We start from the raw sequence: 21,121 nt of genomic DNA, 5'->3' as shown, positions 1-21,121 counted from the left end.
AAAAGCCTACTCTTTTGAAGACCTAATCTTTTGAAGATACTGTGGGGATGCTGTGTGCCAGATTCTGAGATGCTGCAGACCATGATCTCAAGCCTGGGATAAAGACAGTGATCCAGACTGTCCAGACCAGGCAGAGTGGTACCACAATGTCATTGCTGTAGCTGCAGGCCATGCCCAGGCCTTGGGTACTCTTTGAAAAATAAAGTTCCCCAGCAGGGAAGGAGGGAGAGGTCTTGGCACTGCTCATGCCAAGCCAGACACACACTGGAGCAGAGGACTCCTTTTCTGCCTTCTGAAGGAGCTGTATAACAGGCAGACCCAGGATACTTTCAGGGGCAAGGGGCTGCAAGTGGTGCCACAATGAACCATGTACATGCTCAGATTGTGCCTTTCATCTTAAATGATGAGGTCTCAAAAAAATTCCATTTTCTGAGAAATTTCTATAATGTCCTTTCTTGAAAGAATACAATAATTGGTCCACATAAAGCAGAGCTCTGTAACTGGTGCTCATGGACAGAAGCTTTGAGTCTAAAGAACCATGTTATTTTTTAGCTTTATTACTTTCTGCATGTATGTTACTTGCATCATGCATTTAAGTGATTCAAATTTAAAGACTTTCAAACTGTTAGAGGGAACTGGAGTCTGATCACCATTGTGAAATCTGACTTACAGTTAGCAGTACATTCTGTATTCCTGGATCCCATTTGCACCCTGGGAAAACACCAGGAGCAGATGGTATACTGTCCAAATTTTACAAGCAGTTCAAAGAGGACTAGGCACCCTGCATGCTGCAAACATTTATAGCATAATCAGCTCCTGCTAGCCACAGCAAACTGCGTCAATTAAGTTAGCAGTAAGTACAGGGAGAAAAGCCTAAGGCAATACAGTTTTATGAACATACTACATTGTCTTGCACAGTGTTTAAGATTACAGCTAAAGAGCTGACACAGATGAGAGTTCCATGCTTAGAGCAGAGACTTTAACATTCATGTTAGGTTATTCATCAGTACCAGTGGCTAGCAAAATAAATCTTTAGTTTCATTTTACCTTGAAGGTGTGAAAAGCTCTCAAAATTGTTTTTTGGTGAGAAGTACGCTATCTGGAGTGCATTTTTTTGTTGATGCTGATCCCTTAACACAGAGGCAAAAGTAATGGGAAGGTTTTACTTGCTCAATGGTCCTTGGGCTATTGAAAAGGTATCTTTTCAATGGTGGTCTTCCTTTTGTCCAACAAGAGTTAAACATTACTGCTCTTTCTTTCTTTCTTTGAGCAAGACAGTGTGAGAGAGATTCTGGTCAAGATTCTCCAAGCTCAAATTGATACAGAAAATTAAAACCTCATCTTCTATAACTACCTCTGAAGTGCAAATCAACAAGAAGGTGTGTCTTTGTTTTATGATTTCTATGTATGTTTGATTTATAGATGTATTTTTTAAGTTCATCAAGAGCTATGTTTCAGCAGACATCAGCAATCAACAGAATATGCAATCTAATAGTTTTCTTTCTTGCTTATTTAAAGTGAAAAGTCTAATGAGTGCAGCACACTCTTTCTTGCAGGTGAAATATTTCCATAGCTTCCTCTTGATATCTGAAAAAATGAAAAGCTGTTACAATCAGCTTAATTACTCATTTAATAGCTCAAACAGATCTGTTCAGAAAGCACTACAACTCATGAAGTATAAGGAATAGTTTCTGTTCCATTAGTCTGTAGGAATAGTGGCTTGGAGGAAAAGATTTCATGTCAAATAAATGGTATTAGCAAATAGCATCCATGCTATAAATGAAGTTTTAAAATTGGGATTTGGAGACAAGTAATGTAATGTGCTCTACGTTGCAAACAGGTTTTGTTACACAACATTTGCACTGCATTTTTAAACTAAGCCACAGGTATTAGTAGCTATAAAATGTCCTCTGGTTATCTATAGGATTACTGATTCAAGAACAAAAAACTATTTTTTCAGAGTATTGAAACAGAGTGACGCTCAGTTTTACTTTAAGGACACAAAACCCAGGACTTGATCAGTTGGCTGCATTTACATGTAATATATCTTAGTTTAATATGTATTGAATTTTAATGTGACAAAGAACTTGACTTCTGGAATCTGAAGAGAATTGAAGTGCATTTGCTGCTTGTACTGTGACAGCCAGCATTTCATTTCCTGGAAGAATCTGCAATCACTCTGTTCAAGGTCTGCTGAGAATTGAGACTAATTGTGGTGACAAGGCATCATCAAGTTTGGCACTTCCACAGCAACTAAAGTTTTGTTCTTTTTTCCAGAGACCTAAAGACTTTAAAATACCTTTTGGAAAAGCCCACAGCTCTGTCTCATATATTTGGCTCCTCAGGAAGATGATTTTCAGTGAAGAAAGAAGTTTGGGAAGGAAGGAAAACAAAATTCACTCGTGCCTTAACCCAGCTAATGTTGTACAAAGAAATTCAAAGGGTGAGTATTGAATCATTAGGAAGAAATAAGATAAAAAGCTTCTATCAAGAAATAATCAAGATTTTTTTTTTTTTTTTTTACTGTATCATTTTGTCAAAAGCCCCAGAATATTCTCACTCTTAAATGTTCTGGGGCAAAAAAATTACTAGTTCTCAACAAAAAGAGAACACATGATTTAGAATGTCAACCTGCTTGCTCTTTTGAGGAATAAACCAAAATTTCGCTTTTCCTTCTGGTACTCTGAATGCCTTTGTCTTGTACTGAAGTACTTGTAAAAGAATGCACTTTTAGCATGAGGTGCTATAGAACGCCTTGGAAAAATCAGTCAGGGGGATTACAGACCACTCTAAGTGATGAACACACTAACAGATTCCCATGAAGGATCCCTTCTTTATACTCCTGGATATGTTGCTTGCTGCTGCAAGTCTTTCTTTGGCTCCAGCTCCTAGTACAGTACCTTTCCTCAGCTCTTTTCTTGTGACTTCTGAGGAGTAGTACCGTGAGAGGAGTAAAAACTCCTTTGCTTTCACTTTTGATAGATAGATAAAGTGATCCCATCAGCACCTGGGGTCTCCAAGGGCACCTTGGGGGTCAGCCTCAAGAGGTGATACAGCTACACATCAGGCCGGGATATATCTGACCACTAAAGACTCTTTGTCTTGCTTCGGTGTACAAGTGCATGAGTGAGGAGATATTAAAACACAGTAAGAAACAATTTAGGTAAATCCTAAATGCATACTGGTTTTTAAAGAACAGTATTTCAAGCTTCAGGGCTCCAAAATAATGTTTAATAACAAAATAATATATAATAATCCTTTAAAAATAACCCTTTTAAAAAAGCTTTCCTAAAGATTTGCCCCTGATCAGTAATTTTTTTCTGTGAGTTAAACAAGAGAAAGGCATACATGTCTTTGCTGAAATACTTAGTTCACTTCATTCATATGGCACAGGAGATCCTAGGAACACATCCTGTTTTCCTTCCAACATCCACACCAAGCACTGTGGATGTACCTGAAGTTACCAATAAATTTCTTGCAGAATTCAGCTAGCAAATAATTGGGAAGGTCCTGGAAAACTATGAAGAGCAGAGGAGCACAAGCAATATACGTGCTTGTGTCACATCAAGCCATGTCATCTGTTCAGTGCTGGCGTTTGACCTGTAAAAGCATTGGAGGTTTCTGCAAAAATGCATCAGAATAAACTGATTTTGTAAAAACGTGGCAGGGGGAAAAGTGGGAGTACATTAATAAATCTGCTATCAAATGTAGGCAGAAGAAATAACTAGCCAATCTAAATTCACCTGTATCAACTTTAAATTACTGTGTATCAGTCCTCTCCAGGGTGTGTCAGCTTCATATGAAGAATTTCCTAACTTTTTTGTAGTGATTATCTCCAATATAGTTTCAGGAAGCTATCTGGTAAAATCTACAACTAAAGGAAGTGTTACTAAAGCTGAAAACACACAGAACAGTTATTAAAACCTCAGGCCACACTAAACTGACTGAAAAATAATGAAAAAGATATCATTATTATTCAGAATTAGCAGCTAATTACTTAATGAAAATTAGATGGTTTACATACTATGGTAATTTCTGACAGCATAGCCTATTCTATTTTGTTCAAATGGCCTTTGGAAGAAAAGTGGTCTGGTTTTGTTCTGTACTGGCCCATTTATGGCAATATGCTATTTCAATAATAGCTCTAGCAGATCAGCAGATGCATTGAAGCTATGCAGGCTTTAAGGCGGTTGAAAACCCTTCAAATAGCGTGACAATTCAGGGAGCAGATGTCATTCTGGCACTTATCCTTTCTTACTCCAAGAATACAATTTGTGATTCAGGAACTAAGATATTTCCTCTATGACAGTGAACAATTTTCTTAATGGTGAACAAAGAACCTCTCAAAATTGATTTTTCTTTATGTCAGACTTTGCCAGGCACAAGAAAAGAACAGAATACAAGAATTCTGTCCAGCAGAAGAGTGAATTAAAGACTCGAGAGTGGAAAATGCAGTGTTATGCAGATGAGGGCAGGTCTCTTCTACCAACATGTGCCCTTACTGAGAAGGAGGTAAGGAAGTCTTCCTTTACTCTGCCAGATAAAACAGCAACCTCATGCTCTGCAAAGATTTTCCAGACTACAAACCACTTTAGGAACTTGGTGAGTACTTTAATCAGCTCTGAAAACCAGCCCCTTGTATTTCTCAAGAACACCCACCTCTCCGGCAACAGGATGAGTCAGACAGCATCCAGGAGCTTCATTCCAGGAATCTGGCCCACTCAGAAACCCAGAAAAGAAGCACAGAGAACTGACATTTTCTTGATAAAAGGGAAAGCGCAGTGAGCAAACACTCTGGACAAAGTCTACCCTGAACATTGAACAAAAGGCCCTAAAATTGCCATGGGCTTCTCTTCAACTGTTTGCCTTAATGAACTATACAGATTAGTAAAAGAGACATCTGCCCCCACTTTTCTATCACTAATATCACAGCTTCCCTCATTTAAACTGTGCATCAGGCTTGTTTCTGAGTCAATCCTTGTCACAACTATGGGTTAATTTCTGAGTCCCAAGACAGGGCATCCATATTTATTTGTCTTAGTACCAACCAGTTATTAAATCCCAGGACAAAAGCTGTAAAAACAGGAATGGTAACATCTTAACAAGTGTTGGAACTTCCCAAACTAAACACGGTGAGCAATTATATGGACAGCTGGCAGCTTCAGGTTCAGTCTTCCTCTATCTCGTGGGACTGGAGGAGAGAAAACTGGAACAATGCCAGGGTCAAGATGCACTAATGTAAGTGAGGAGCCTTCTACACCAAACCAACATAAGCGTGACCTAAATGTGACCTGAGGCTGACCCAAGAGAAAGCTGAGCTGGTAATTTGAGGAGAAATGTGGGTAGTGACCACTGTCTGTCACTGGGGGACTGCCATTTCAACTATCCTAGTTCTCTTTGGAGTCTCTGGTGGAAATTGATGTCCACTGATCAGGGCTGCAAGCAGCACAGAGCCCTTGGGGATTTCTGTCATGCCCATTGCTGGAGGCAGTATCCAGCTGATAGTATGCCTCCCACAAAATATGCTTCATGGAAAAAAAAAAGTATTCTGCCTCCTTCAGTCCTTTTGAGCATGTCACTCCGTTGCTATGTTCTTTGCACTGGGTGTCACCGATTGCCAACACCATTTCAACACTTCGTCTTCCCTCTGTAAAGACAGCTACCTGGCTCAGCTAAATTAAGGACACCAGATAAACAGAATAATCCTTGTGTGCAAGCTAAGAAAGCAAACGGAACAGGTGGGAAACTGCTTTCTTACTCCAAGGAAGCCAAGGGGATTTCTGAGATTTTCATATCCTGCACCAAGGAAACAGGACCTTTCAGGGATTTTTGTGAAAAATAAGGTACTTCTGCCCACTGCAGAGAAGCTGCTAATCCATTGGCTCAAACACTTGCCAAGAGCTGTGGAGCAGCCAAAATGAGTTATCACTTTCCTTAATTGAGAGCAGAAAGCTGAAATCCCTTTCCCACGTAATCACAGAGTATCAGCTATTCCAGGAGAATTTGTGCTTGTTCTGTATCCATCAGTTCCCTTCCCTCCTCTCCAAATTTCTATCTGGGTATGAGCAATCCTTCCTGTCCAAATCACTACAGTTTTTTTACAGAACATGTAGGTGTAAATAATTAGCTTTTTCCAACAGCAGTTTCAGCAGGACATGTCTCACTGGCCCTGGAGGTGCAGTAGCTCTTCTCCTTACCATGGCTGCTGCTGAGCAGTTGTGTGTTGGTTTTACATGTCTTGGGTTTTGGTGGGAAGTGATTTTCTGTGAGAAGCTTCTGGAAGCTTCCTCCGTGCCTGGCAAAGCCAGTCCTCTGAGAACAGACATGCTGCTAAGCCAATTATAGAATTTGGTAACGCCTCTGTAATGATGTATTTAAGAAGGAACTCAAAACCATGCGCAGTTCTTCTGAGGGGTGGGGAGGCACAGCGGCCGGGGCCATCCTGGCACTGCGAGTGTCCATGTGGCCCGTGTGACTGTGTGGCCAGCGAGCCTTGCCTGTCGTGCCACCCTCAGCCAGGTGTGCTGTGGGCAGAAGGACAGGGGCGGCGGCAGCAGCTTCTCTCTTTCCTGCGCCCTGCATGGGGAGAGATGTAGAATGGTGCCAGTGCTGTGGCTGGCAGGGCCACATGGCCTGTGGTAGAAACATGGCAAGTGACTCCTCAGCATGGATCCAGATGAGATCGACCTTTCAGCACTGTGAAACCCTATAAGGACTTTTCAATTGACAGAACTTGAGAATAGTACCTATGGACAACAATTTTCTTCCAAGCCAGAGAATGGGAAGAGGTAAAGTCACACGAGGAGAGCCAACGTGGCAGCACTGAGGTCAGAAAGGGGGAGAAGAGGGATCCAAGTGCCAAAGCTGAAATTTTCTTCTGCAAACTGTCCTAAAAGACTATAGTTAAGTAAGCTGTCCCCTTCGCAGCTCATCAAGTCCCCAGAACACATGCAGAGGTCCAAAAGGATGCCAAAAGGAGCTATAAAAACCTGCACTCAGGTGGACAAGTAACTCACAGGCAATAGTTTCGGGAAGCCTAGTTTTGCCCATGAGCCTGTTCATGTTTGCAGAAGACTGGGTGGGGCTGCTGCTCATGAGAAGAGAACCAAGTTGGAGAAGTTCAGAGAGAACTGTCTCCCATGGGGGAACCTCACAGTATAACAGAAGAAAGACTTTTTTTCCCTGAACAAACAGAAGAAAATTCAAAGTAATGAACTGACTAAAACTCCCATGTTTTGTCTTCCTGAGCTGTCAATGGGAAACAGGGAGGAGCTGGGAAGAAAAAGTGTTCTAGAAGTTTATTTTAGTTCTTATTACCCTCTTTTAAATCTCTTAATAATGCATTTTTCTTTATACCTTTTAAATATGACCCTATTTTGCTCTTCGTGTTTTTTTCCTGATCCTTATCTCAACCCATGAACCCTCTGGGTTTTTTCCCCTCCTCTGCTCAACTATAGCACGAATGAACAGTTTTTGTAGATGCCTGGTCTTTCAACCGTGTCAAACCATGACAAGTTGTAACATACTGCTGAAGGGATTTTCAGAGATGTCTTTCACTAGTGGCCAACTCAGAGCAAAACTCACTGTGAAATCCTGGCCTTAACATAGCCCAGTAGAGTTTCATGTATGTTTCTTTTCACCACAGCAAATGACAACGGAGGCAAAATGAACTCCATCTCCATCACTTGGAGGTTGCTTTGAGTAAGTCAGCACTTTGCAGAGACTTCCACTTTTTTGATTGTGCTCTCCCTCTCTCACCTCTCTGTTCCTGACAAACAAAAACTGTGAGGTGTCTGTATGAGTTGGCAGGCTGCCTAGCTGCCCTTGTTAAAATGGCTTGGTAAATTTGATCTGAGTACTGAATGTTTACACAAGGATTGCTTCTACTTAATCAGCTGCTTGATACTCAGGGCATATAATTTCTGTGCACTGAGGGCTTAAATGAAGGGCCACATTCTGAATTTTGAAAACAGTAAATCACCAAGAGAACCCACACGTAACACTTGAACATATACAAGATTGGAACATTGACATTCATGATTAATAAAACCCATGTGATTTTAAAGATAAATGAGCAAAAGGGAGGTGAACAGCGCTGAGGAACATCCTTGTGCCATGGGCTGATGTACTGCAAGATCTTGCTTGCTCAGGAAGTACAGTGATTCCTGGTCTCAGCTTAACTTTTAGTGAAATACAGTAAACTGTGCTCACTTGGTCCTGCACTGAGGCAGACTGGCCTAGCACATCACAAATATTTTTTTACCAAACTTGCAGCAATTCACTGGATTCCCCCCATGTTTTGCTCACAAAAGCAGCATATTGTAACTCATGAAGCTGTCTTTCAGTCCCAAATACCACAACATTCATAAAATTCTGACAAGAAGTCATTGAGAGTGAAAACATGCCCCTGATGCCTCTCCCTTGATCACCTTTCCTTTCCTTCTCATTCCTAGGTTCTCAGTCCAATCTGATCTGATAAATTTAGGGAGCTGGGATCTATTCCTGGGACTTTTGCTCCAGGCACAAGAACAAAGAGCAAACCAGCATGGCTCAGGGGACCTCGACTTAGTTTTTCCCTTCTTTGCTTTAACACATCCCTCAGACAGTGCAAAAATCTCACTTGCCATCCTGGTAGCTACCACTGATACAGAACTCAGCTCCAGAACTGCTCCTGGCCCTGATGTCTGCTGGGCAGGTCTCCATTGGGTGAGGAGGGGACAATGGAGTGGGGCTTGGCCTCTGCCCTGCTGCCCAGACCAGGACACAAGGCACTACAGGAGCATTAAGCCCCACATCACCATTACCCTGGCATGGCTGGGTCTCAAACAGGCACAGGACAGCAGAGTTGCTGAGGGCCTCCAGGCCAGATATCACATACCCTAAGCCTGGCAAGTTGGGAAAAGCTTCTCACCAATAAACATGCCTATGACCAACTACTTAGGACAGCTTGTTGCCAGCTGCACAGACCATCCAGATTTTTGAGCTACAGTATAGTTTGTCAAGCTAACATATAAAGCTGGTCTGCCTTTCTGCATGGGGGGGAAAAAGAAAGTGCACTATGAACAGCTCCTGCTGCAATGCCAAGACTTATACCAAGAAACCTGCTCAAAGGAGTCTGCAAACCATTTTAACCAGGAATCAAATAGGGTGGGTTTTTTCTTAATGGAGTGCTATGCTACATTAGCAAAAGTAATGTGACATCATGAATGTGTAAGTGATGTAAGTGAAAAGCCTAATATAACAGTATTTTCAGACTGGGGGTGGGGGAGGGGGAGAGGAAAAGGGGAAGGGAGCAGCAGACATTTTTGAAGCAGTCTTGGAAATGTTAAATAGAACATATTTGTAGCTATTAATTTGTAATCTTTTTAATCTCATTTCTTCTGGAATATATATATTCCTACAACTAGGTGACACAGAAAAACACAAAATAGCCCTAAGGATATCTACATACAGCTTTCACCAGAAAATTGCCTGGGAGCAGGGGCATTAAATTTGCAACCTGCCAAAGTGGTCCACTCCACTTATAACTGGCAGCTGGATAAGTTGCTTTCAAGGTAAGATCTGTTCCTAGCCGCCACCTTTCCAGGGGAAGGGCAAGGAGGATGAGGGTCATCAGCTGCCATGGCAGCAGCGCGGCCCTGGAAACCCAGTGGTATATCCCACACTTGCACATTGTAGGTGTGTGCACCAGAAGCCAGAAGGGAACATGTGAACCCTAAGTACTTGGAGATTGCAGAGCCAGCTGCAGAAGCTACAGCAGCCAGTGCTCGGCACACAGGGCAGGCTGCAAACACTGGTTCCAAGGCCACACCACTGCTGCCCAGGCAGAAGGCTGCCTGACTCCTTGTGTTTCAGACCACCCACCAGCTCAGCAGTGGAGGAAAGGCCAACCACCACAGCAGGTTTTCATTTTACGGTAGCGTTAGGCAGCCAGGGCTCCCTTTGCACAGAGCACAACAGCACATGTCCAGGACTCAATCGTTAGGTATTTGCTCTAAGGAGACAAATCACACCTCAATGCCATCTTTCTCCCCTAGCAAAACAGCTTTGACTATTTCAGATCAAGAGTTTCTCAAATTGACCCCACCCTGGAAAGCATTCACCTCCCAGCTTCAGAACTCAGGCACACAAAATATGCCAGAATAAACTAATGGGCAAGCCTGAGTTACCAGGCCAGGGATGACAAGGAGTCTGGGCTTGAATTCACCTTGGATAGAAAGTGAAATAAGGAAGTGTATGGCTCTGCAAGGTCACTGTTTGCCTGGGATGGTGTGCACGACTGCAGGCAATGTTTGCTGTCACCTCCAGCCCTGTTGTCCTCTGCCATCAAGTGAATGAAGTTCCATAAGCATTGGTTTACCAAAATTTCAGATTAGCCCAATCACACAGCCCAAAGCTCACATTTAGTAAGATCAGCAAATGTGTGCCCCCTCACTCCCTTTCCCAAAAGCAGTTGTGTTGAAAGAAAGGAATGGTACTGAAGAGGTGTGATAAAAATTTAAAATCTGATCTCATGAATATGCCAAGATGCTTCAATTTCTTGTCCTAGCAGTCAGCAACATTTTTTTGTTGTTTTTTTTAACAGACAAGACAAAACTTTTCTACAAGGAAATAAGAAAAACACTCAAAAAAAATCAATGTATATAGCACAAAAAACTCTACCAAAAGTCCACTAAAAATGCAGAATTTTAATCTTGGAATAACAATCCTTTTTACAAAGAGATTTTATAGGCTGAGTGTATGCATTCACAAAAGCGACAAACTAAGGCATATTCTCCATAGCCATGTTGGTAAAAGAAAAGCTCTGGAAGGCTACATGACATGATCTCACATAAATCTTGTCAAGATACAGGCAGTATGAATTTTAAACATTTAAATTACTTTTGCATGTAATGGACTGTCAGTTCATACAGTTATAAGTATGAGCTAAATTAATTTCAAATCACTGCAACAAATACTCTAGTAAGAGCATGAAGCTTAAACAGTATTTTAAAGTGCCCATTAGAAACCCATTTCAATTAAGAAATGTTAAAGATATTACATTCCTTACATATCAAGTCCAAAGGTACAATATGTACACAATCTACCATCTTGTCTTTACAAATAGGAAGTAATTTATCTGTGTATATCAAACATGACTAGTAGCCAAAGTGAAGCTGAAAGACCATCTCAATCTGGCCAAAAAAACAACAAAATATCCCCCCCAGAACAGTTATCCCACACATACTGCTATCAGAATTCTATATCTAAAGCACTGCCACTTTGGCCAATCTCCTTGTCTAATTTTCTTTACACCTACTGGTGAAGCGTCTGCCAGTACTTTGCCAGTAAAAAATTACAGCATCTCTCTTGTAACAGAATTGCTTGGGTCTCTAGAACTGGGAAGGCTTCTGTTAAAGACAAAACGTAACTGAACAGAATAAATATGCCCCGCAATATACCACAGTTTGCAAAGAGAAAAGAGCTCTTAATTAAATAGCCCATCAAATAACAAAAATTTTGATAGTTGTTTGTTAATTTTTGGATCAACTGTAGTGCTTATTAAAAAAAAGATGAAACTAATTAAGAGGCATTTGTGACACATTTAAAAGCCTACATCAGCTTTCTTATACAGCCCTAACCTGTCCCTTTCAATCCATAGATGCAGTTCATTTGCTAGTTAAGTCTTGTCCTGACAGCAACTAATCAAACGTTTCCATTCACTACAAGTTTTCTGTGATTTTGACTTAACAATTTTGCAGCATGTGGTTATTACTCTGTGCACAGGTTAAGCCTGTTTCACAAAGGACTAATTCGAGGTACTGTGAAATGTTAGCACTGTGCATCATTTTAATCCCCATAGCGCACATGCTTTTCAATAATCCCCTTCAAAGTACATGACAAATTTTCAAAGATACAAACAACCATAAAACACAAATCCCAAATTCATTAAAGCACAATAAAAATATTTACGTTTCTGTCATTGATTTCATGTCTCAGTTGCCATGAATGGCAATATTTTGTCTTTTCAGACTTTGCAACTGGACTTTGTCCTTTTTAGACAAAGAGCATACCCACTCACATACAGTAACATGATTGCAGTAAAATCAAAACCCACAAAATAAAGTAACAGTGAACATTCCATAAGCATATTCTTAACTTTAGGTAAACATTTCTGCTAGGCTGAAGGCAAAAATAGGCTGTACAAAATCATGTTAACATCTGCAGTAATAAGGTTTATTTAGCTTAGCTTAGCTTCAGCGTAGTGTGTGGCCAGCCTGATCTATGCAATTTCTTAAAAGAACAAGTAGATAGAAGATTGTAAAGCTGTAGTTCTTCTCTACTTGTACCCATTAGCAGATTCTTCCCTTGCAAAACATTCATGTGTAAAAAAGATCTACGGTGGCACTCAGCTGAGTTACAAAACACACATTTATGGGCAACAGGAGATGTCAAGGTGATAAACGACTCATTGGACTGCTTTCTTCTCCTCCTGCAGCAAGCTTGAGCGTTGTGAGCTTACGAGGGGGATGCTGAGGACTCTTGCGAAGGTTGTCGTCCATCTGCAGAGAAACAATGAGAGCTGGATCTGGCAACAGCAGAATATAGATTGTACAATTAGTCTTATTTGTCATCATTAATACTGGGTTGGTTGGTGTATGTTTACTGTCAGGACCAGTAGCAACTGCTGCTTTGGTTTCTTTCCACCCCCAAATATACGTTTGTGTTACAGCTGCTAATCATTCCCTTACATATGATGCATCAAACCCAGGGCACCTGCATGTGCTTCTGCTCAAGTTATCTGGTCGAGATTACTGAAGGAAGCAACACCAATTCTAAGAGGTCAAATATTGTACAATAACCAAATGCTGAGAAGGCAGATCAAGAGTCAAACCGCTAACAATGGATGCTTCTGCATATTCAGCAGCATGCAAGAATAAATCTTTTGAAATCAGAAATGTTCTGGAGATGCCAAATGAATTTGTATTTAGTTACAGATTTCAAAAAGTACAGAATAAAGCACTTGTGATAAGACCTTTTCAAAGACAAATTAAAATTAATCTCCGGATATAAACAATTTATATTTTCATAAGAAGTCACTCTAATGCCCTATGTGTAATGTGGTCTGAAAAGGTTTAGTTGGTACAGAATAAAAGCACAGGGGAGATCTGCAGAGGTTGTCTAGTCTACTCCATTCCTTCAAGTCAGGATCAGATTTTCCTTAGTCATGCCTGACAAATGTCTGCATAACCCATTGTTTAAAACTTCCACAGCCACACTTCAATGACAGAAAAAGCATCGATACCTAATGCTACAAAAGCTGATGACAGTTAATGATCTATTTCACATACTGATCTTTCTCAGAAGAAATGCCTTCTACCCTTTCAGTTAGAGTGTTCTACCTGCATGAAAAGGCTAACTCTTCACAAGTTTTTTTCAGTTAAGTTGTATAGTTTTTGACAGGTGCTGAGTGACAGCCTTAGAAACAGAGAATATAAGAAAAAACAGCTAGATGTAGAACAAGCAGGAGAAGAGTGACTGCTGGGTAGTTACTACAGCATGCAGGTGGGACCAAGAAAAGCTGGTGATCAGTCTTGTTTTGCAGGACCATTTCTGAGTTTTGACCAATACATTTTCCTTCTTAGCTGAATGTACACTTGCAGAAAGATACCACTCCTTTGTTGGTGTGCACACCTGCAAGACAATGTTCTTTTGGTTGTATTAAAAGTACTTTTTAGTGCAAGGCTTCATTAATTCCTCCTTCCAAATGATGTAATATTCTTCCCGCCTCTCTACACACTCACTAGAAAAGAAGTAATTAAAATAAAGTCCACTGTACAGTTGCAATTGCCATGCAAGGATATCTGTGAACAAGTAACCACAACAAAGCAGTAAAATTAAAGATACTGAAGCAAAAGTAACCTTTTCAATCAAGTTGGATTCCTTATTTACAAGCTGTGTGAGTTTCTGCAGATTAGCATCTGCTGTATCCTGTCCAGCTGGAGAATGGCCTGGAGAGTGAAGGCAGAAAGATGAAGAGTGAAAAAGTATTTACAGAAGCTTTTAAATTCTTAAAAAATAAAGTCACATTGAAGAGAATTCATGCAGTATTTTAATGCAAAGAAGAATTTAAGTGTAAAAGCCATTCCATGTGAGAAAATAAGAACTACTAAGCATGAGCCATAACATTTTGCCAATGCTTGACAGAATCTAAAACTGAGTATTAACACTTGCTTTTAATTTTGAATCCTTTCTGCCCAACTTCAGAAGTTTCTTCATTTCCCCACAGAAAGTCTAGCATAAACTACATGAAATCTAATCTGCCTTGGTTAACAGGTAGAATCCTGTACTAATCCCAATATGGGTACAGGTGACAAAAAGGAGAAAATAAACACAACTTACCTGAGACAGTTAACCTGAAGTAGCAAGTTAAAATATCATCACAAAATCGGCACAGATTGGGAAGCTGTTTCAAATGTTCTTGCAAATGTACCCTTGGGAAGCACACTTTATAAATTGGTGCAAGGAAACCAAACACAAAGGCATCCAAGGTAGTAGGCCTAAAAGAGTGACACAGGAAAACACTGAAGTGACTTAAGACTTTTATGACTTTTACAACCTAGATTTCCGTGTATATCAAATACCACTCAGGAGAGAATATAGTCAGTCCTTCTGTCATTCCACCTTTGCCTATCAACCTGGTAAATGCTTTCTATCTACTTCTTTCACTATCTCTTAACTAGAGACATGCTGACAAGCTGAGACAGTAATGTCAGCATCACAACACAGTTATGCTATCCCACACACCAATAAGCAAGCCCCGCTAAAACACCTTTCTGGCACCATAAAACTCATGCAGGGCACCAGGGGACCAGATCTCTCCCTTATGGAGGATCAACTGCTAAACTTCAATTGCTAAAGAAGAGATCATGCTTTTCAGGACCTGTTGGCTCTATGTTGCTAGCCCTATCTGCTTCCTGCTCTGCACACATAAACAGGAAAAGTGTTCCTGGACCTATGCCCTCCTCCCATGAGGGCAGTAGTAGCACCTCAGCCTAAAGCTTTTTTCTTACATACAAAGCCAGGAGGAGACATTCGGTAGCTAGAAAAGGGTTCTCCACTGCATCTCACATTTTCTTAACAGCTATGGGAAGCATTTCCTTCTCTGTGGAACAAAGCAGGATAAGAGAGACATCACATTGACTCAGTCTGACCACCTCATTTGTGCCCTGTTTGCTCATTCAGTTTTATCTGAAAAGCAGATTATGAGACATAAAACTACTGGGAAGCACTTTTAACATTCTGGCTGGTTAAAAACAAAAGAGAAAGCTCAAGTGTTCATAGAGTGGTGTGGTACTTTTTTCATTACTCATTCACCAAAATAATTTTTAAAAAAATCACACTCACGTATCTCCAAAGAAAAACTGAGATGTTCCCAATCTCTTCGACAGGAGATTCAGGCACTCCTTGGCATCTCTGTATATCTGATGAGACACAAAAGCCCTAGGCGTAGCCATGCTGGTATGCCCAGCACCATTAATCGTTTAACAGTGCGCTAAATTGTTTAAGTTCTTGTCTTTGACAGAACCAACTTACGAATTCCTTACTGCACAACACATACCTGTGCTTCCACTTCAGTGAGACTGTAGAGTGGAGGGCCTCCCTTGGTCAGCAAGATCCTGTTCAGCGCTTCCCTGGACATCTTTCCAGGCAGATACAAACTCAGTGGGAAGGCAATCCTTGAGGCAAACCATGGCTTTGTCACACTGCAGTAATTTTCAGCCTCAATCCAAAAAGTGTGCAGCTGTATCAACACAAGGAAAAATGTAACTGGAATTTGAAAGTCATGAGCAGACATCTCATGACACCTGATATGCAAGACCTCTCTCAGAAAAGCAGAAGAACAAGGAATTACTGTAATTTAAGGCTATCACGCTCTGTAGAGGAATATACTAATCCTCTGAGTGCAGGATTACACGAGTAAGGAAATAATTATCTTCCAAATAAAGAAAAACACCAAAGATATTACAGAGATCTATATGCAGCTGCATAAAATTACATATGCACTATGTATGTACAGATACGTACACACACACACAGAGTAAACTGAAAATATATTGCAAAAGAGTTGCATACAGAGACATAAAGCAATAGGTTTGAACTTCCTGGAATTTGGTTTTGAAATTTTATATAAATATTAAAATACAAGATACTACAGAATTATGAATTTGAAACCAAGGTCAGCTGAAAAGGCTAGCTCATGATACCATCTGGACACAGTATTTTTCACTGTACAAACTGAAGCCAAAGTCGTTCAAGAGAATCAGTATCTGTGAGTCTTACAGCTCTCATGTAATTACACTGAAATGGTGAGGGCAAATGGCCATGTATTTATTCAGAACTGAAAAATTTAACTAGTTATGAGCATTTTAATTTATTAGAAGTTTTAACTCAATAGTTCAAAAGGCTTTCAGGTGTGTGTCTCATATCAGACACATCTTAATTAAAAGTTTTTCAGAAAATCAAATGAACCAAAAAATGGGCACAATAAGGTGTTTTCAGGATACTGTTCCCCAAACACCAACAGGAAAAAAACCCTAAGTAAGTGTCTTTTTAAATGTCTTTCATAAATATATTGTTATTACTTGACACTCCACAAACACACATTTATTTCCTTTTCAAAAGTTGGTAGGCAGTAATTCCAAAAAACAGACTAACAAAACAACTAGGTTCCAGCCAGTGCTGTGGCTCTCACACTGGGCACCTCTGACAGTATTCAATTCCAAGTATTTGGACCATTACAAAGTATTTATTAATATTTACCAGAGCAGGAAGCAATTTCTCTTCAAGTAATGCAATATATGCCAGTGTATCAGCTCCTTGTTTTGCAGACAAATCATAATCAGCATTGTATTTCTATGAATTAAAAAAAAAAAAATAGACTCACGACGAACTTTCAAAGAACATTACCATGGAAAGTTACTTTAAACTTAACACCTATTAAGGCAGTAAATATACGTACAATTTTTGGAACAGAAAGCATGCACTCAATAGAATTTTCCTCTCGCTTATCCACCTTCCCATTCCTAGAGCTTTGGGCCCCCTATTTCCAAAATAATTCTTGTGTCTCCTTTCAATTGTTTTCCAAACAAATGTCCAGCGATACAGAGGCAATTTTTCAATACTGAAGGATGTAGTAAACCTCTGGTAAATCTCCTCTGTTATTTTTCAAGAAGCATCTGATACTTCAGAAGATGTAAGCATGCATTCCCATATTTTGCTTTTAATGAACATTCTAGAAGTTAAGAAATTGGATGGTAACATTGTAAGGGAGCAAATATACAGCAAAATTAACGCAATTACTGACCGAACTTTTAATTCTAACAGTGAATTCTTCTAAGATACATTATAAGGATTGAAAAATTGTATTTTTCAATCCCACCCAGGGGAGGGGGGAGAGTGATTAGATTGCTTCATTAATTTATAAACAAAGGGCCAGAGCTGACACTTGAACATCTGAAAAGAAAGCATACAATTGTTATACTTTAACATAAACAAGGGCTTTTCCCCCCGCAAAAATCTGAAGTTTCACCAACATGGCACTCATCAGATCATATAACCACACAGGAACTGCATTTCTAATGTAAAAGCAGAATAGTGGGCTATAGGACCATCTTGGGAATAAAAAGATGACGCCATGGTTTATTAGGTATCTTTATACTTTGTGAAAAGAAGAAACTGTACAGTTTTATTCTTTGTGTACAAAACATTAAGAGTCCTACAAAAGGCAAGCAAGAGTCCATAACCTGGTGTGCATCAAAAAACGCCTGCAGACCTTGTTCTGTTACAACCTATAGAAAAAATACATAGACTAAAACAATGCTGTATATATTATCTTTCAAAAAAAAAAGAGCACTGAGAAATGACCTATTTAAACTATTAACTAAACTATGATATCCTAGGTCTGCAAAGTCATAATGACATTGAAAACGTTATAATTACAAGCAGGGTGATCAGTAAGAAACTGCTCAATTAGAGACAGATTGTTGTCCTTTGCAATTTTTTTTTCATTCTTATTTTTAAATCTTTCACACAACTAATGATAAGACTTTTAAACAGCAAATTCTTGTCCACCATTTTGCAATTCTCATGCCTGCATGAGAAAAAGAAAAGCACTGAGTCTGAACTAAACTCCAGGTTTTTGGAAGCCTGTATCAGTGTACAGAGGAGACATGAAAGAGTCACTGCAAGTCAGGGAAAACAAATCTTTTTGAAAGAGACCTACCTGTTTTCTTAAAAAGTTTAGTATTTTTGCTGGCTGAGAAATAACAATGTCTTCTGATACCAGGACTGGCAGATCTCCTAGAAGGCATAAATAATACAGTTGATTTGTACAGATGACTTCTAACTAGAAAGCAATGGTATGTACTTTCCTTTTCTCAATAGCATGCTCTCATGTTTCTAACACGTAAACATAAAATTTTACACAGCAGGAGAGTTCCTAAAAGGTAAAAAATACTTTACTAATAAAAAACATTAAAAAGGGCAACATCAAATCAGACTGAAGCCAATATTTTTTGCTAGGTATCCAATACCTTAAAAAACCAGGCTACTTGTCCGGATTTCAGATGTTCATCTTAAGACAGAAATTCCAGCTCAGTCCAACTGCCCTCTGAATTCATCCACCTCTGAGCCTCTTTTCAATTTTCCTCTGTCCTTCCCCTCCAAATATATTTTAACCACCTTTTTTCCTCTGTCCTTGCTAGAAAGAATGCCCAAGCTACCACCGCATAACCACAAATTACTAAAAGAACTAAGTACTTCCCTTTTGCAAGAAGCTGACTGGACAGCCTTTAGTTATAAGATTGCAGATCAAAGTCTATAGAGTGCAAAGTCTCCATAACAGGGTCTACCTTACGGCACATTCACAACAGAACTGCCAGAATGAGCCCAATGGGACAGTGCTAAATACTATTAAATTATCAATTATCACCAATAATTACTATTTAAACTGCTTTCTTAACTGATTTTATGTATTTTCCTTATGAAGATAGCCCCCAAATTTCTACAAGTCCACCCAGCTAGTTCTTGGTATTTTCCCCTAACAGGAAACAACACACTGAAAACCAAGAACCAAAGGCTCAACTTCTGCATGAATACAGTATTGCCTGCACTGATTAATGTGGTTAAGTCTAAGTGACATTAACCCTGCAGTGATTTTACCTCTCTTAAATACACCAAGACAATAACTGCTGAGCAAACAAATAAGCAATGAATGAAGCATCCAAAACAAAGAAGTCCTCTCTGACAGCTTACCTTTTCTCAGTCAAACCCTCTAATTCAACATGATACCAAACATCCCAGCTAGTGTAACTGTGCTGAGGCTCACATTCCACTTCCACCTGTACCAACTAATTAAGCTATGGGTAATTAAACAGCTCTTCCATACACATGTCTAGTTACTACCTTCATAAATATGCAGAGTGCAAAACGCTTGCAAATTTGCTTTCTCTACACCATCAACTCACACTGCCTGAATGAAACAGTTATGTACTCGGCATTACGGCTTTGTTAACTGTCTGTTGCCTCACCCATACACATTTTAATAAACTCCTCTGGAGCACTTTATTTATGACTTCCATTATTTCATTCTCTCAAATTCATCACACTTAATCCTGTGAAGTCATTCAGTTGGGGGAGACTGCATTCATGAACACAAGCCCAATGCAAACACAGAAACTAGGACCTACATTTATAACACGGCTGTGATTAGAGCAATAAAGGCTGCAAAAATGGTACCTTTCGGAGTTCTCCAGGACTTATTTATAGTATTCACTGTCAGGGGAGCACCAGAAAATTTGGCGTAAGCCTGCAATAAAGATTGGAAGGCAGGGAAGAAAACCTGTCACAATGTGTAAGAAAAGCGTAAAACAGGGCTTCAGAAGTTGTGTTAAACACCTTCGTGCACTGAGGACCAACCACCAGCAGGTGCGCGACGGTTTTCGGCTGGGCTGCATTGCCCTGAGGAGACTCCAGGGAATGCTGGGCAGAGGCCCCGCTGTCCCCGGGAAGGGCGGCAGCGCCGCCGGGAAGGGCTCGGCGCCCCCGGGAAGGGCGGCAGCGTTGCTCGCGTCTCCCGCGGGGAACGAGGCAGGCGCGCACCGCGGGCCCAACATCCCGCCTCCCACCCCCGGCCTCTCCCGAGGCAAGAAGGAGCCCCGCGGACGTCCGTGCGAGCGGCGGGCAAGCCCCGGGGCGCCGGCGCTCCCTCCCTCCCGGGCCGGACGGTGGCCGCCGCCCGTTACCATGACGGTGAGAGACTCCGGGTGCAGGGACGGCAGCCCCCAGTCTCCTCCCCAGCAGCTCAGCTCCATGGGAGCCGCCATCTTGTCCGCCGCGCCGACAGGGCAGCGCGGCGCCGCTCCCCCCGCATGGCGGCGCCAGAGCGCCCGCGGCCGCGCGCGGGGCCCGCGGAGGGCTGGGAGCGCCGCCCGGAGGGACGCGACTGCACGGGCTCCTGCCCCCGGGATGCCCCGCTGCACGGGCTCCTGCTCCTGGGAGCTGCCGCCGCACGGGCTCCTGCCCCCGGGAACCGCCGCCCGCGCTCCTGCTTCCGGCATCTGCCACCCGCGCTCGGGGCGCCGAGTCACCGAATCAACTGGGTTGGAGAAGGCCTCTGAGATGATCGCGACCAACTTGTGGCCGAGCACCGTGTCAACCAGACCACGGCACCAAGTGGCACATCCGGGTTTTCCTTGAACACCTCTAGGGATGGTGACTCCACCACCTCCCTGGGCAGCCCATTCTAGTGTCTAATCACCCCTTCTGTGAGGAAGTTCTTCCTAATGTCCAGCCCAAAGCTCCCCTGCATAGTAACTTAAGTCTATGTCCTCATACTACCCATGTCCCTTCCCAGAAGGACAACCCCTGCCTGGAGGAAAGGAGGTAATGAAAAAAGCAGTAAATGTCTTCCCCGAGGCGCCTCCTTTCCACCAGGCTAAACAAACTCGGTTCTCTCAGCCCCTCCCCACAGGACTTGTGCTCCAGAGCCGTTCTCAGCTCTGTTGCGCTTCTCTGGACTTGCTCCAGCACCTCAATGTCCTTGAATTGAAAACTACGTCCTCTTGTCCTGTCACTAGGC

At 41.4% G+C, this 21,121-nt stretch overlaps 1 protein-coding gene across 4 annotated transcripts; it reads right to left on the bottom strand.

The window, feature by feature from the left end:
- Positions 1 to 10,668: 10,668 nt before the first annotated feature.
- MTX3 (metaxin 3) lies at positions 10,669 to 20,402 on the bottom strand. 4 transcript variants are annotated; one of them, XM_063179817.1, is made up of 9 exons: positions 20,286 to 20,402; positions 19,780 to 19,849; positions 18,266 to 18,342; positions 16,804 to 16,896; positions 15,602 to 15,784; positions 15,388 to 15,464; positions 14,383 to 14,540; positions 13,903 to 13,991; positions 10,669 to 12,568 (listed from the first exon to the last, which is right to left on the bottom strand). In XM_063179817.1, the coding sequence occupies exons 1-9, from the start codon at positions 20,364 to 20,366 to the stop codon at positions 12,449 to 12,451; spliced, it is 948 nt and encodes a 315-aa protein (XP_063035887.1). In that variant the 5' UTR covers positions 20,367 to 20,402; the 3' UTR covers positions 10,669 to 12,448. The 4 variants fall into 4 exon arrangements, with proteins under 4 accessions (XP_063035887.1, XP_063035889.1, XP_063035890.1 ...); XM_063179819.1 differs by having other exon boundaries at positions 10,669 to 12,542; positions 20,286 to 20,392; XM_063179820.1 differs by lacking the exon at positions 13,903 to 13,991 and having other exon boundaries at positions 20,286 to 20,392.
- Between the last annotated feature and the right edge of the window lie 719 nt (positions 20,403 to 21,121).

Source organism: Melospiza melodia, chromosome Z (genome assembly GCF_035770615.1).
Source record: "Melospiza melodia melodia isolate bMelMel2 chromosome Z, bMelMel2.pri, whole genome shotgun sequence".
Taxonomy (NCBI): Eukaryota; Metazoa; Chordata; class Aves; order Passeriformes; family Passerellidae; genus Melospiza; species Melospiza melodia.
The sequence above is the reverse complement of the archived record's forward strand: the minus strand, read 5'-3'. Positions and strand labels throughout refer to the sequence as shown.